Source organism: Watersipora subatra, chromosome 10 (assembly GCF_963576615.1).
Source record: "Watersipora subatra chromosome 10, tzWatSuba1.1, whole genome shotgun sequence".
NCBI classification, from domain to species: domain Eukaryota; kingdom Metazoa; phylum Bryozoa; class Gymnolaemata; order Cheilostomatida; family Watersiporidae; genus Watersipora; species Watersipora subatra.
In genome coordinates, this window is record NC_088717.1 from 51233471 (window position 1) to 51250758 (window position 17288).

General features: G+C 35.2%; 1 protein-coding gene across 1 annotated transcript in view; it reads right to left on the bottom strand.

Annotated features, from left to right (window-relative positions):
• The window catches only part of LOC137405805 (multidrug resistance-associated protein 1-like), a 57792-nt gene that overhangs the window by 38418 nt on the left and 2086 nt on the right, over positions 1-17288 (bottom strand). Inside the window, exon 2 of the mRNA XM_068092215.1 lies at positions 2304-2423. Within this exon, the coding sequence (XP_067948316.1) occupies positions 2304-2402 (99 nt within the window). The 5' untranslated portion in view covers positions 2403-2423. The remainder of the gene's footprint in view (positions 1-2303; positions 2424-17288) is intronic.

Consider the following 17288-nt stretch of genomic DNA (forward strand, 5'->3'; position numbering starts at 1 on the left):
AAACTATGCAAACTATCAATAGCAAGATATCTCTACAAACTTAGTTATGGTTTTGAAATGTTTCTTGAAGCAGTAGCAAAATATATATTGAAGCTGACATGGATGGTACTGGATAAAAGATTACAATTTCAAATGTTTTTTTAAGAGAATCCCCAAAAAGAGATACAAATTTGTAATTTTTATGTGATGGTAAAAATCAGCAAATGCTTTTATAGCTGTTCTCTGTCTAAACTGGTTGTGCAATTAAAACGTTCATTCTGACTCCAACTTATCAAATATGCTATCTGGTGCTACTGCTTTTTTCTATTTTGTAGTTTAAAAAATATGTCTATGTATGGAAGAAATCAAAAAGGTGCTGGCACGTAAGTACTAATGCAATTCCAATAGTCATTAGAGAATTGGGTGCAATAACTCTTGTACATCAAGTGTGGCTTGCTCAAATACTAGCAACAATCAGCAAAGATGAGTTGCAGAAAACCTTGTCATTGGGAATGACTAAAATCTTGAAGCAATTGCTCAAACTCCCAGATCTGTGGAAGACCCGAACTTAAGTCAACATTACCACCGAGTTGGGTTAACCAGGTTGAGGAAACCATTTTTTTATACATTTTTTTATACATAATCAGCATGAAAATAGCAAATTGCATATTAAGCAGACCAAAGGACAATCTGTTTCAATAATACTGCTTTAGACATCTTTTGTCAATAAACTCTATTAATAGTAAGTTATTCTACAAATCACACACAGTATCCCATGTACATTGAACATGAATAGCAGCTTCTGTATCGGTCTCATGTAAAAGTTAGGTTAATGTGATAACACTAGTCAGTGGAGTAAATCATGCCATTAACTATTTACTGATTAACTAAACCAATAGTAGGCTACTCTAATTAGCATAAACAAGTTTCACCAATTTAATTTAATGACAATTTAATAAACTAAGTTGAATCTAGATTCAACAGCATCAGAATATAACTAGGGCACTGAGGTTATTGACCTTTTGTTTGTCAACCGAATAGATAGAGATAAAATAGAGAGATGCAACATATGGCATATTGTAACTTATTCTTAATAAAAATGATGATATGATGGTACCATCTGAGCAATGATAGCCTGCTACCACCAGTTATGTACGGTGAATTCTGGCATACAAGTTAGTAAGCTGAGGTCTAAATATTAGCTTAAAAACCTAGGTGTTGACATGTACCTGCCATATAATTCGACCCCCTTCTTTGGCTCAAACCGTTTGATCGCTAATAGTACAGTCAACTACAGAGTTCGGCGATGCGTAGCTGAAGGAATGACATTCAAAAGCGCCATCAGCAAAAATGCTCAAGCTTTTTTGTGGCATTGGCAATACATACAGCAATGAACAAAAACACAAAAGATGACAGTTCTAGTGAGCACCAGAAGGCACGAAAAACAATACTTCACCATCATACTGGCCCACCTTGCCAATAGACCGAAACTGCTACCTTTGATAATACCTATGTGCGTTTTTAACAGAAAAGCTACATGTATGCCGCGAGACAGATTTCTGTCAGGAATTGTAATTTATGTACAAGAAAAAGGATGAATAGACACTAGTAGATGTTTTAAATAGATTACCAAAGTGTGCGCTTGTAGACAGATACTACGAAAAAAGCATTAAATTTGAAAAAAAACCATGTCATTCCAGAAAAGAATCCTAGCGATGACCATTTGAGTGGTGAAGAATGAGACTTTGTGTTTGATCTACCTCTTGCTGAGTAGGATTACTAGTATTTTACTGTTTTATGAATAAATCCCTATGTGTCATACTGTGTAATTTTGGTTTGCGATGGTTTTCGAAGTTGAATTTTACTAGAGTTTGTGTTTGGAAAACTGTGACCACCGTATGAGTTGAAGATGGATTTTAAGCTTGAAATTTGGTGCCAAATCTTTGGCTTATACGCGGGAATTTAGGGTAATGCTATTAATAACTTCATCTTGATCACAATTGTGACAATGAAAAATTTTATGTTAAATCCTCAGCAAACTAGAAAAAATTTAGTTACTGAAAAGCAGAACTGTTTTTAGGAAGTATTAGTTGGCAGTCTAACACAAAATATTAAAAAATTGCAAATCTTTGGTAATTTTAAATCACACATCACGTCATTTTATACTCCAAATTAAAGGTCTCATTAAAGCTTGTACTGAAAGCCTTCCAACTTTTCTAATCTTCAACAGATTATCAGACCTTAAGGTTTGCTAAAGCGCAATTATAATGAATGAAGCAATCATTATTATCATCATCCCTTGTGTCCAAAATTAAATAACTTACCCAAAACACGGATCCACAAAACCTTTCGAAGGATGTCAAGTTTACATCCGACTGGCTGTCTAGGAATTCTCCAGTATCGAACAGATTTACGGAATTCATCTCTTCAGGTTACCACATCACCTGGCAAACAGTGCAGTAGTACATTAGAGATTTGACATCCAGTTAAGGTGTTATATTTACAGCTCATGGTTAGGAGACTCCGCGAAGGAGATTCTTAATAGCTCAACAACCCATCCCTGATTTATTAGCTAGGAATCTCTCATATGTCATATGTCATATGTCATATGACATATGAGAGATTCATATGTCATATTTTCATATGTCATATTTTCATATATCATATTTTCATATTTCATATGACATAGCTATATGGAATCTAGAAATAGCAGCTCCCTTAGTTTATTGAAATTAAAATTCACCATCAACTAACTTTTATGTATATACAGTAATATGTGTCAAAATATCCAATTAATAGGAATGAGAGATTGACAGTCTAAGTAGCATATAAAACTATTATTCGAATAGTAGAAACATTTTTCAAGGAAAGCAATATGTCAGAATTCAGCCTAAGTAACATGTTCCCCACCACTTTGCATAATTGTAGATAGCTCTATTATTTGTAGAACTGAAATATAAACCTGGTCTTTAACAAGCAGCATAAAAAGGTAGCTGACGACTAACAGAAACAATAGAACCATTTTAGGCATGAAGTAATAGAATCCAAGTAGTTCATCACAAACCAAAATAAATGAAATTTATCCAAGGTATCAAAGAAAGGTGTTGGCAGAATGCCAGGTACAGATTTGCTATCACAATCTGACACTAAACACCAAAATTGGACAAAATTGAGAACAAACAACAAGTGGTCAAATGAGAGAAACACATTTTAACAGTAAACAGCTTAAGGAGACATAGACAAGAGTCACTTCATGTTAAAAGATTCTGTTCCAACAGTAAGGTAGCAGTATGAGATGATGATGCTGATTATGCTGAACTACCAAAACATATCATATAAACACTGAACCGTTTTTTAATGCCTTACTAACAAGCACGGTTAGTCATTATAGGAAAACCTATTAATAAAATATTTATAAAAAAAATCTTCAGTAAAGAAACTCCTTTTGAAAAGTCTAATGCTTATAAGTCTTAATGCTATAGCTTTTTGTTTTGATTGACTTTCAATCACTTCAGTATCATTAATAGTTTGCAAACATTTAGTCTATAATATATACTTTCTGCATAATATAGAATTTAATATCTTGTTATCACATGATTGGGAAACAAATTTTTATTACATAGTATTTTCAAATTCTGTTAATTTAAAATTTAAGTTAGTATTTATAGGAGTTGTCCTTTCCTTCAATTTGAATTGCAGTTCAGGTGAAGACATGATAACTCTAATATAACATTAAATTACTTCCAAAACTTCCTTAGACAGAAATAATGTGTAATAATTAAGTCCATTTCAAGTAATACGAACCATCATGTACAACTCTGTTCAACTTAGTACCAGATTCAGAATCAGATTCAGAACCGGATAGCCAAATGCTAAACATTATTAATTAATATAGCTACCATTGGCTAACTTTCTGCGGTCTGTTAAAACACATGTATATACAGTCAAACATGGATAACTCGGCCACGGATAGCTCGAAAACATGGTTAATTCGAACGGTTTCTTTGGTCCGTTCCCACGTAATGATAAATTGCTATAGATAACTCGAACTCAACACTGTTAATTCGAACTGTTTTTTTGCCCAACGGCTACCGAAACGGTTGTTATCGCTTTAGAAAATCACTTTATTCAAAGCCATAGAGGTAAACCTCATCTTTTCGTAATTCATAAGCGTTGTTATTACCACCATCGGCAAAATAATTTTGTCAACGACTTTTCTAAAGGTTTGGTCAAATTTTATTTATACTGCTATACGATTAATAGCACGGGCTTGCCGGGTCACGCGCGCAAGGATTTTCGCCACGCACATACAAAACAAAAACAGCATGTTGTTTTGTATGTGCGTGGCGAAAATCCTTGAGTGCGTGACCCGGCTAGCCCGTGACGAATAGTTTTCCGACGTTGATTCCGTGTTGAATCAACGTCGGAATGTTGAATGTTTAAAACGTCTTAAAAATTGTTTTTATTAAACGTATATGTTGTCTTAGCTAAAAAAACTATTCATCGTTTGACCTAAACACAGAATACGTGTGTACATTCAATAAGTATCCATTCAAAAAGCGTGAGTGATATACAATGTACCGTTAAACCTCGTAAAACTTTTAATTGAACTGCCTCGGAGTGTTGCTCTTAACGAATCCCAGGTAAAGTAAGGGATTTTTCTTTGGTAACTTTTTCTTGAAGTTGCATAAACTTCAAGAAAAATTGGCAAAATTGATCGTGGGTAAAACGCTCAAAAGAAAAAGATGTCTTTTCTTTTGAGCATTTCAACAACGATCAAGTTTTTCCAATGTCAATCTAAAAAAACGTCCTGGCAATAACATCACCTCAAACAACAAACCAATCTCAAGTGATAAAAAAATCTCTATACTTTTTCATGAAAACGTTTTAAACTTTACATTAGAAGCATTTAATTTGAAACAAGCCATTTGTGCTTTTGATTTATATTATAGTTTGTATATGTACATGTATCTACTAATAAATAAGTAAATATATGGACTTGTGACAGTGCTCTGATAACTTGAACGCTCTGATAATTCGAACACTTTTGCTGTGTCCCTTGAAGTTCGAGTTATCCATGTTTGACTGTACATATTTTTACAGTAACACAGCTATGAGCACAGGCGCTATTGTATAGCAAGATTGAAATATTTTTGGAATATCAATAATGACCTTTTAGCCAGTATGATAGAAGTGAGAGTATTGGCAGCTGTTAACAACAGCAAAAGATAATTAACCTACCGATTCACAACTCACAACGTACGGTATGAATTACTATCAACAAATATATATTCTGATGAGTTTATATAAATATATTTTTAGACCGCGTCTTTGTTTATGGCAGATAGCAAGTTTTAGTAATGGCTTTTTTTCCTTAGCCATCATTCTTTCAAACGTTCCTTTTATGGTAATTGACTTTATTTTACAATTCTCTTCATGCTTGTGTCAAGGTTCCTTTATAATTTCTCTCAGCTGATTAGCTCGACTCTTTCTTGATTTACTTCCCAATTATTTTCAACTTCTAGCAAAACTAAAACCGAAATTGGAGTTTGGAGTGTTGTGACAGACCTCCAAATCTGGCTTGTATTTTACCATTTCTTTTTCAATGCTTGAGCGTCTTGCTCCGCAAGTTGTTTACAATGTTTCAGTTCCGAGAAAGAAACCCGAAAAAAATGGAGGAGAGGCTGAAAATAGACTAGCCTTAACTCATGTTAACTCTTACGTCAAGGTCAAACAACTCTTCTCTAACCCGAGTTTTGCAAACTTATTATTCATTCAAAGAGACTGCGATTAATGAGCTCTAGTGTCATGAAGGGCAGAACCATTACCTATGCGAAACAATTCAACCGGTTATTCTGTGATGGTAACCATCTGTCAACAGATGTCCTATATATTCACCTTACTACCATGTAAACTCACGCAAGTGCCAAACCGTGATAAGTTTTTTTAAGGCTGCGGATGATATGAAAGAAGAGTGTGAAGTTCCAGCTGCTCTAGTGTTTGCTATTGGCTAAGAATGAGTTTGTATTTTTGCAGATACCTAAGTGTACGGAGCAGTTGACGGAGCAGTTGAGGAGCAGTTGACGTAGAACGTAATTATCCCACGCTGCTTGGATGCTCATTAATCAGTCACAGAACCGTGTGTAACTTGCTTAACTATGCTAGCAACAGATGAGGTCAAAAAACGCTAAAAAAATGACACGTAACCGACCAGCGCAATGTCTGTATAATAAGGTGCTTCAAATTAAAACACTGCAGCAAAAAGCTATATTTAAAACAATTTATCCAGTATCTTAATTGACCAAGAAAACTTGGTAATAATCGTATGAGAATTTTTGATGGATTCCTTTTGCTTACATGAACTTCTTTGGTAAGCAATCACTTTATATAACTTTTCAGATGGAGCTTTGAATGTTTATTGTTCACATTTGATAACAAAAGAGGAGGCGTGATATCAGACAAGATCAAAGACGAAAAATATGTCTGCATCAGATTTCTTTTGTCTGGCCTCCAAATTACGATAGCAATCTTTTTGTCAGCTTGACACGAAACAACAATAGTAATGGGTCCCTTCAATAACTAGCTCAGCATTTCATGGAAACTCAGAATAACGAGCAAAAATTTTCTATTTTGATCAACTTAATACTATCTCATAAATGGCCAAGAAACTAATGCTTATTTAATTTCAAAAAGATATTTAAGTGAATGCAATAGATTTCTTAGCCCTAAAAACTCAATTAGGGCAGCGAGTGGCTAGACTACACTCAGTGATTGAGGGCAAATGGCACAAGCTAAGTTCTACGTGTGCAGAGAGAAACTGATTACTCTTCAGAAAGTATAATTTATCATCAGTATCACCGATAATATTCCTGCTCATCCATTAACTAGGTGATTCTAACCTTTCCAGCTTACACATAATGTCAAGCACCACATACTAAAGAACCATTAGTGTAAGTCATGTGAGGGTCACATGACTTTACTGCTACTGCCCTACATGGTTGTTTAGAACTTACAAACTTGTCCACGAGTCGATGATAGAAAAACAGAAAAAGCTTGTGCCACCGGTTTGATCAAAACAACTTGAGAAGACATTTATCTATATTAGCAAGCTTCAAATTGCAGAATTAAAAAGCTATCTGTGTGTTTTAATTCTAACGCTGCCTTTATGATGCACTGCTAAGATAGCTTTCGACATTGTATCTGCTTTAGCATTAGAAGATTTGCTTTAAAATGAACATACAGAAAATTTTAGTATATTTTATTAAAAAGTATCAGTCAGTATTTACCTATTATTTGCGGTTGTTTTTGGTGTTTGAGGTGATCTGACTGACAGGGTGTTTCAAGATTAAACCCACAAAACTTGATTGCGCTTAAAATCAGATTGAGCAAATATGTGATTATGACGTCTATAGTTACAAGGAGACTGACAGAATAACGGCGCATTACACTGCAACTTAAACGCGATCGTCGATATCAACTGTAGCAACGATAACAACTAGTGACATCATTTTGCACGTATTTTTATTTTGTATTTTATGAATGTTTTTATTTTGAGCGTTTTAAACAAGTTTTATCGATTTTAATCTTAAAATTTTAATCTTGAAAGATCCTGGTAGTCAGATCATTTTAAACATCAAAAACAACCGTAAATGATAGTCAACTAAAATGATGTGTAAGTTCATCTTTATAACTGAATCCATTTTAGACCATTTTTCATTTGTTTCTCATAATATTAGGTGTATATAAATCAGACTTTGTAATGTGACCCTGTTTAATCCCCACGGGTTACAAGTGGATTCTGTCATTTTCCAATAGTTAATGATTATACAGTATTTGACACCCAACTGTCAGAAATCAAGGAAAGCCAAGTTCAGCCAAGCTAACCTTTCTACAAGGTTATCTTGCTTGGCAAACTGTTACATAGAATAGAAAATAGGTATTGGCCCAGCTTGAATCCTTCTGTTCAATTACTAATATCTCGTATATGCCGATCACTCCAACATAGGTAACAATAATGAATAGCAAACACCAGCAAGCTATCATTTTTTAGCTGAATTTATGGCGATAAAAAGGTTAACTGACTTTGTATACTGAACCAATAGGAAATCTCATCTGTCCTTCAGTAATTATTTACAGGATATTGAATAGCATGAAAAATTTTGCGCCAAAAGTATTTGTGTTCTTACAATTCTTCTTAGTTGCAACTGCTCAATTTACAATTACGCATACGCCGCTACCAGTAAAATGTCAAACAAATCATACAGTGCGGTGTGTTATTCAACCAGCTAAAATGGCTACCAGCAAGCTACTCTACCAAAACATGGCTGGTAATAATGGATAACGAGGTATTTCAAACTTCTAGACTGTGCTTATAAAACTAGTATAACAGACCACCGGAAGCACTAAAGTACTCAAGCAAAAACGTGTCTCACGACTAGAATATCACTACTAGCAGGTGCTTTTCACTCACCTACCAGCAGATTCTGCAGCTGCACCAGGTAGCCTTATAACTAGTTATTCTCAGATCTCATTTTTTCGATACGGTTAGCCTACAACTTTTATTGTTTTTTAAGATAAGGCTAGCTTTCTTATCAACAAGCTACAGGCCATGAAATACAAAAGTACATGTACTAACAGATATTGCCGCATATTGGTTGGCGCTGGGAAAATTTAGAGCAAACTAGAGGCAGCCTGCATCTGTTCTGTTTGTAGGAAGTAGGTAAAAGCTGTCCTGTCAGATAATTTGTTTGTACTCGTACGCTGGTTACCTGTGCGCCATGAGAGATCACCATATGTAATCACTGCATGCACAATTATTCCCAGCTATGGCAAGATGGTTGAGAGGTGCAAATGGTAATGTGCTTGGCTCTGCCTGAATATCTCGGTTCAACTTCTGAGCTGTACAATATTTTTTCCTAACGCTCTTAGCATAGCTGCGGATCGATAGATGTGGCTCGTATAATAAAGACTATGAAACACTCGTTTGTGAAGTTATTTACTGAAGGGTTGCATAAGCGTTTGGAACAGGCTTGGAGCAGGTGCCCTTGAAAGATTCATCGCTCGATGATTGCATACGTTTGCGGCTATAAATCAGACTTTTGAATTACAGTTTGACAGGGTGTTATATATTAATAGTAAATTAGGTCATACTCCAGACATAGTTGAAGCAAGCCGGCTTTTACCACAGCAGCAAACCAGGATTGCATTGAGCTGGAAATTCATAACAGTGTGTTTGTTCTTGATATTCCCCTTGAGGTCACTAGCAATGGTGGGACATGCAGCAAAACTTAAACAGCTATGTAAACAAGGAGAAACCAATGTTTAAATTGGAAAACCGCGCTTTAAATCTGGAAGTCTTTTCTGCTTCGCTACAGGCAAACAAAAGCGTGTAGGTATTTGTGAAAATTCGTCAATACAATCTCACATAAAAGGTATCAATAATTTTTGATTCGTTTTTAAGCAAATGACTGCTAAAGTGAAAATGTGAAGCTCAAGCAAAACGGAGTTGAAATAGATCTTTTCAATGTCCACCAAACCAGTATGTATGGCACAATCATACCAACTTGTGTGCAGAGCTGGTATACCGATCAATCTCACAATAATCACATTAGCTGACAGAAAGGTGCTCTAATAAGCTCTGTTTGTTCAGCAGATTAACCTTCAGATAAAGCTTGGTTCACACTATATCGCAGTATTATGGCGGTTTTCTTTCAGCATTTATCATCGATTATGTGAGCCGGAAACCGATGGCATCGACGAAGCGATGCGGATAAGTCGGGAAAGTTTGCAGCTTTAAAACTTTACTGATATTTTGCCGAGCATCGCTGACTACCTTTTTAATGTGAATCATTTCGGCTATAGTAATTCGCGATTGCGGATAGCGTGATTTATTTATTTCCGTTTATGATAGTTGCTGCAAGACTAGTATTTGATTCAAGCATGCGAAAACAAGGTTTTTTCGCAAAAATTTAAAAAGAAAACAAAAACACTACTTCACGGAGTATTAGTTGATGCAAACGCGGATGGGTTTGTAATAGTGTGAACATTGTTATCAACGACGATCGCTGAAGTATTGCGGCATCAACGCGAATATATGGTGATATAATGTGAACCAGTCTTTAGTGCTTATGATGAGATGATTAGGAACACGGGCTAACTTCTAGGCAGATAGAGTTCTAGATTAGGGATGATAATTGGAAAATAGTTTTATGCCTCTTAACTATGTTCAGTTTAATATTTAACAAAAATTGCACAATAAAATTTTTCTTTGAAAATCTTGATATTGTGTGGACGAGTCTATAAAAGTATATAGTAAAGTATATAAAGTATATAGTATATAAATTATATAAAATTAAGTATTATTGTAACCAGCCTTTGCTCAAAATTAATGTTTGAAAGTTGAAAGTGGATGCAATTAGCTATTTTTAAACACTCAAGGTTTTAAGAGCTTGTCTTTTAAAAGAAACCTAAAGGTTTACTGCAAGCATATTAACTTTACTTTATGTAAATTGACTAGTAAGCCCTACAAGCGGATAAAACTCTTGTAGAACCAGCTGCACAGAATCAGACCATGACAAAGCTGAATCAAAATTACTTAATACTAACTAGTTTAAAAACGCAATTACTGAATCCATTCCGACTCTTCTCATGCATATCTGATTATCTGCTATATTTATATAGACACCAAAAGAAGCACATAACCAACTGGTAGATGCACTTTAATTCGTATATTAGATTTATGATTGTTTTCCAGCTGTTTTATTTCGCCAGTTCTGCTACGAATAACCTCATTTTAAGCAACCAAAAAACTTCACTATTTTATTAACAGAGAGTTAACATAAAGTTTAGGTAGTCTCAAGAGCTGTAGTTGGCTTATATGCTCTAGTTCGGGTAGTTTAACCACAATTATGAACCTTCACTTACATACAGTATATATTCAGTAAAAAATGCTACTCTTGATAGCTTGCAGCATCCTAGTTTAAAGAGTCCTTCACCTTCGACACTAGTTTAAAAACTTCCTGGTTATAAACACGTAATTTATTTCTACAAAACTGTAAAACTTTTACTTTTAAGGATACTGGAGCTGGTCCGTGACCTCAGGTCTAATAGAACATATACATTATGTTGCACCATATATAGCAGCGACATATAGCAGCGACATATAGCGGGTGGTATTACATAGCAACTGCATATAGTAAGCAATCCCACACACCAGCATTTTGTTAGACAAAAAAGAAAGTCAATTAGCTGACCATTCAGATACAAAGGCAAGGTCATCTAGATACAAAGGGCAAGGTCATCTAGATACGAAAGCAAGGTCATCTAGATACGAAAGCAAGGTCATCTAGATACAAAGGGCAAGGCTATCTAAATATGAAGGGCCAGGTCATCTAAACCAAAAAAATACTGTCACATAAATTAAAAGCAAAACACTCAAAAAATGAGAAAGTTGTACTACCTAATGGACAATGTTGACGCTTTACGTAGAAGCCAACACTGGAATCGTCTTACTCTACGCACTGAGTAACCTGTGAGCTGCATCAGACAGACATGTGTAATCATACTTGTGACAATATGTACATGTAGCCCTGCTCAACTTAAGAGACTATTTAGCCAGCAGGTTAAAAGCCCTTCTACTTAATCATTCTCTATTAGCTCTAATCGTCAAATCTTCCGCTAGGCATCCAGCCATGTCACCAAACTAGACACTTTTCATTACTTTGATATGACAACAAAAACAACCTTTTCATTGACTGGAATATTGACGTCAAGCCTACATCAATAATTTATATTAGCATCCTATATCAATGTCACTTCGAGCACAAACTCGGAATTCAGTTCACTATTTGGCAGCAGTCATAGTGAGATATCATCAGGTATCATAAGAGACTTCCTGGTTAAAACTATGCCTTCTTAGATAAGTTGCTTTACAACTGAAAACATTCAATAGCCACCTCTATATGGTTCAAACATTAGACTGGGTACCGTAAGCCATGTTACTAAGTATAACTGTGTCTAGCCTGTGATCCTCATGTCTAGTTCTACTGTTCCCATAAAGTCTTTAATATTGCACGTAATCTGTACCTTTTTATGTTCTACATAGCTATCTTCTTTGTACATTCATTTACCGTCGTATCATAAACTATTCTTATATCTCTATCTTGAAATATCAGTTACTGCTATAATAAAAGCAATGTTCGTTCGGCCGTCCATCCATCTGTCTGTCTGTCCGTTTGTCTGAAGACATGGTTAGAGGTTGAAAAAAAGATTATGCCAGATGTAATTCGAACTCACAACAATGGGCTTTACAGTCTGGCTGCATCAATAATTTGCCTTCAAGGCTTTGGAGTTATTGCACACATACTTATTCTATGCGTTTTCTTGGCGCACATGACGATCTCTCACAACACAACAAACTGTCGTTGTACTAGTTAGTAGAAAAGTGGTTATCGTATGTACTCATGTATATATCGATTTCATGTGCAAATCATTGAATATTTTAAGACAAAAATTGCATTACTATAGTTATTACTTATGTATAATTTGATTATGTTATTCTAGAATGTTATGGAATAAATATATCAAATCTGAATTGAATTTTATTATCCGAAAAAACGTACCTTAAAAAATTAGAAGTTTTTCCACTCAATACAACAAATAGAGTTCTTCAACACGCTTTAAAGAAAGTCTGGTATGACACTTTAGAGAAAGTCTGATATGACACACTTATGGCATTGTTTGTGCAAGGAACGCTCACGACATTTCAAGTTAAGCGCTACTTGATCGAAGTTGCGTGTTTGCTGCTCTGTGGCTATTAAACAAACAAAAAATCAATCAGGCGCGTGACAACTGAAGTTATGATGAAACAAAATACTGCGTAATTTCAATGAAGGCCTGAATGAACGTTTACAAAGCAATTCCTGTTTTGTGAATGCACAAACATCTACCTAATCGTTCGAAATATACAAATATCTTACTCGGAAAATTTGAGACAGGCAAGTGAAAGTACAGCACAACAGTGGCTGTTGCCATGTTATGATTGAATAGACCATCGTAAGCTTGTTTACCGGTAATACATGTGTATATAGTATTTTACTGATATTTGATGCTGGTCATTCTGTGAGACAACTTTAACGTTTATAGGGTGAAGTGCCGTTATTATTATCACTAATATTATTATTATCACTAATATTATTAACATTATTGTTATTATTATTAATATTTATTATTGTAAAAGTTTTTCTTCACAGTCGTGTGGTGGTAGGTGACTGGTTGTTGTCCATGTTGAGTCCGGGTCTTAACATAAGGCCGAAGGTTCCAACATCTTCCTCAACTCCACTAAGAGAGGACCTTCCTCAAAATGTGAGCTGTTCCTAAGATGGCCGTCTTCTGTATAGTCTCAAAAACATGTTCACTCCCACCCCGGGCAAGTATGCTATATGCCTCATTGATATTGTTCCGAGTGCACCAATTATTATTGGTATCACTTCGGTCTCCACCTTCCACAGTCTGTTTATCTCGAACCCAAGCTCTTTGTATTTACCAATCTTCTCATCTTCCTTCTGTACTACCCTTGTGTCTCCAGGTATTGTTATGTCTATGACCTGACACAGTTTGGTTTCTTTATTTATTAGCATAAGGTCTGGTCTTCTAGCTTCAATAACCTTGTCTGTTTGCACATTGAAGTCCCATAGCAGCTTCACTTTCTCGTTCTCCATTATTATTATTATTATTATTATTATACCATGGTGTGTACATTACATGTGCAACAATGGAGTTTTTTCATATCTACAGCGTTATACCTAAAAGCATACACATCGTTATATCTATGAGAAGCATATATCTGAGAGCTAACACAGCATTACATATTCTATGAGCATCTGCGATGCTATATCTACGAGCACACGCACTGATGTGGAATAACTGGCTGCATATCAACTAGTAGACTAGGCATTTTATTAGGTTAAACCCTGCTAGCCGGCTAGGTCAAACCCAAGATATAAATAAAATGGCTGTGAAAAACGCATTCATCAGCCAATAAAAAGAGCCTGTTGAAAAATCGCTAATCAATCAGTAAAGTGCGCATAGAAATTTGCATGTTATCGGCATAAAAATCTATTTAAAAAGACCGAACAAGTTGACACTTGAGTTAAACAAAAAATAAATAGTTCATGTCAAATCGAAAGGATGCTCTTGGTTAATCAAATCCAATTGATCATACAAGCATACGCACACACAGACCTGTGTCAAGATGTGTAGTCACATTGGTATAGCCTATCAGCATGAACTGCATTTAGCGTAACCCTTTGAAAGCAAAGCTACACAGAGTGGATGAGACAGCTAAACATCTATGTACTCTCGAAAGTTTGAAAAGAATTTGGCTATTTCCTTGTAGAACGGCGACAATGCAGAGCAGGTTTTGAGGATGTTGGGGAAGAAAATGAGGTATCAGATGATGAATGAGAAGCATGCTGATGTGAGATAACTAGACAATAACAATGTTTTCTTTTATTGAAATGAAAACTGATTCCTGAACACGCAGTACAATATTATTCATGACTATTCATTCCTAGATCAAGTTATTCAATATTGACATCAGGCGATCAAACTTTAATCAACTTTACAAAAACTGTAACTCAAATCTCGGTTTGGCTTCAACCTTTCTCTATTATAATCGATGCGCTGCGTGTCTGTTGTTGTCTGTAAAAGTAGCATAGAAATAGCTTTTATGCAATAAGGAATTTAGGTTTAAAGTTTTTACTTTGAATATTTGACTCAAAATCCATACATGTACCTTGATTATTTAACAATAATCAGCTTTGATTTAAAAAAAAGTTGACATCTAAATGTCGAAATGGGCAGTTCAAAACAGGAAAACCCAAACAATTTTTAATCGTTCATGTTAAACGACATTCAACTATCACATGTGTATTGAATAGACAGACAGGAGCCAGCTTAATAGGCAGGATCTTTAACGTTAGAAAGACAGACCCTGCGTCTTTTGTTTTTACCCACTCCTGCTTCTAATGCTACAAATGAACAACTCTACGCGCAGTGTACTAAAGAGCAAACTAGCATGTAATAGCTGAATCTATTGCTAAAGCCTTTGAATTCAGCTGAGAAGTCATTGATATAAGGTCTAGAGAACAATCTCTACCTACTGCCTGTTTAATAGATTTTAAATTTATCGAAAACTTCTGCTAGTTGTCGGAAGCACGAATTTATAAAAAAACAAGAACTTACAAAAACACAAACTGAAATGCTCTGCTTAAGCTGCTGTATTTAAAAATATCATTGTTTGTAAGCTTGTTAGTATTTAGATAAGCGTATTTAGACACCGATTTACAAAAAGTATCACATGACCTGTGACGCGTGAAACTTCTTGGCATTGAGCCAGCATCTTAAAAATGCGTTATATATAACTTTATAAGTAACAAAAAAACTACTTGCAGTCTTCAAACCTCATACTTTTTAAGTGCCTGAATATAAAATTTCAATGTTCATAATATATATTAATAATACCTACTTGTCTATGCGTGAAAGCGCACGTGGTTTGACGGTTTTTGGCTTTACACACATGTGCTTTATTCCTTCAGTTATCTCGCTACAAATATTTGGTCTCAAAATTCCATCCTGCTGCTGAAAACTACTGATTTAAACAACCACCAATGGGCTCTCCGATTGAAATTGTAAAAAAGCCCAGACATCGCCACACTTACTGGTAGTTATAGATAAATTGCTTGTGTTATAGTTGCTGGGATAATTTATGTTTGTTTGAAATGACGGCGTTATGAAGTCGGGGGTTTTGAACCGTGTTAGTCAAGTTCATATATGAACTTTTTGCGCCTATAAAAAGTATTTTGTAAGAAACACAATAGAGACACACACTATTTTGAAGGTTTATACAAAATTTATCGTTTATTTAATAATAGTTCTCATAAATTTGGCATCATGAACTAGATTAGAAAATTTTTCTTTGTGCCGTAAAGGTATAGGAGGAATGAGAGAGAAAAATAGAGAGAAAAATTGATAATATTCAAGAAAGAGAAAAAAAAATGAGAAAGGAGAAAGAAAAGAGAAAGAAGGAGAGGAATCAAAAAAGAAAAAAAGTTAAGCCAATGAGATAGAGAAAAAGTAGCTTAACCCTGCTTTGATTCTACAATTTTGGAAAATTTTATAACCTCCTAGTTTTTCAGCTCAACCGATTAATCTTAAGATTGGTTTTTCAGAAGCCATGAGGACTGCAAACAATCAACCCGACAACAGTCATGTATAAAAGCCTATTTATAAGGTGAATGAACAAATACAACTTGAAAAGCGTGTCTCCTTATGCCCTTAATGACATTGTTGGAAACAAAAGAAACTGTCCTCAACACCTCCACAGACGACACTATCTCAAATATCATCTGACCTACATATTATAGACGCTTCCATGGCTATCAATGATTCATCCTTAGAAATTAGCCTTTTCCTGTGTGTACAACCTTGATATAAATTTTATTAAAAACAAATTATTATTTTTTGGGCCTCTGGCTAAGACAACTTAGCTAATTTTTTATTCAGGTTGTTTTATTTAGAGCCCAATTCTAAAATAGACACTGGCGTAATGATTGCTTTACTCCATATGTGGAATATAAGTTACAATAGACATCACTATAATAGTCGCTTTTTACCATAAAAGCTACCACTGACACTTGCATCTTAGCTGACTTACCCACTTGGCATAAGAAGATGACGCTGTGATAGACGTCAGCGTTATGCAGTTGTTGCCTTACTAAAAGATGGCAGCTAATAACTTTTAGGACAGCATTCGCTTTAGAGTGACAGTCACAGGATATTGAGTGTAAGCCTTGCTTATATTATTGCAAGTGTTGTATTTTCACAGATAGATGTTTATATTAGTATGCTGAGCTGGGTGTGCAATGAAATAGCAACAGGTGGTTCTTTTAGAATGAACTTGTAAATTCACGATTCTGCTGTGAAAAACTTTGATGGCAACAGCTGCTACCCATTTAGGCGGTTTGTTTCTTTGTGGCTTGCGGTATAAAGCGTAGTGGTGTTCCAACTGTTTAATAGTTTTCTTGTTTTATAGAAAGGTTATCTTGCATCTGTTGGCCTTGTGCCATACGCTCTGAAGATGGTAGTAAGGTGTAAATATTGGTCCTGATATGCCCTTCATTCACCAGTTCACACAAGTGACTACCCTCTTATACTGCATCTACCCTCTTATACAGCATCCAAAACTCTTCTAGAGCTCCATTTGCAAAAAGTGCTATCTCTTGCATGTTTCTTTATGGGAGTGTATTAGC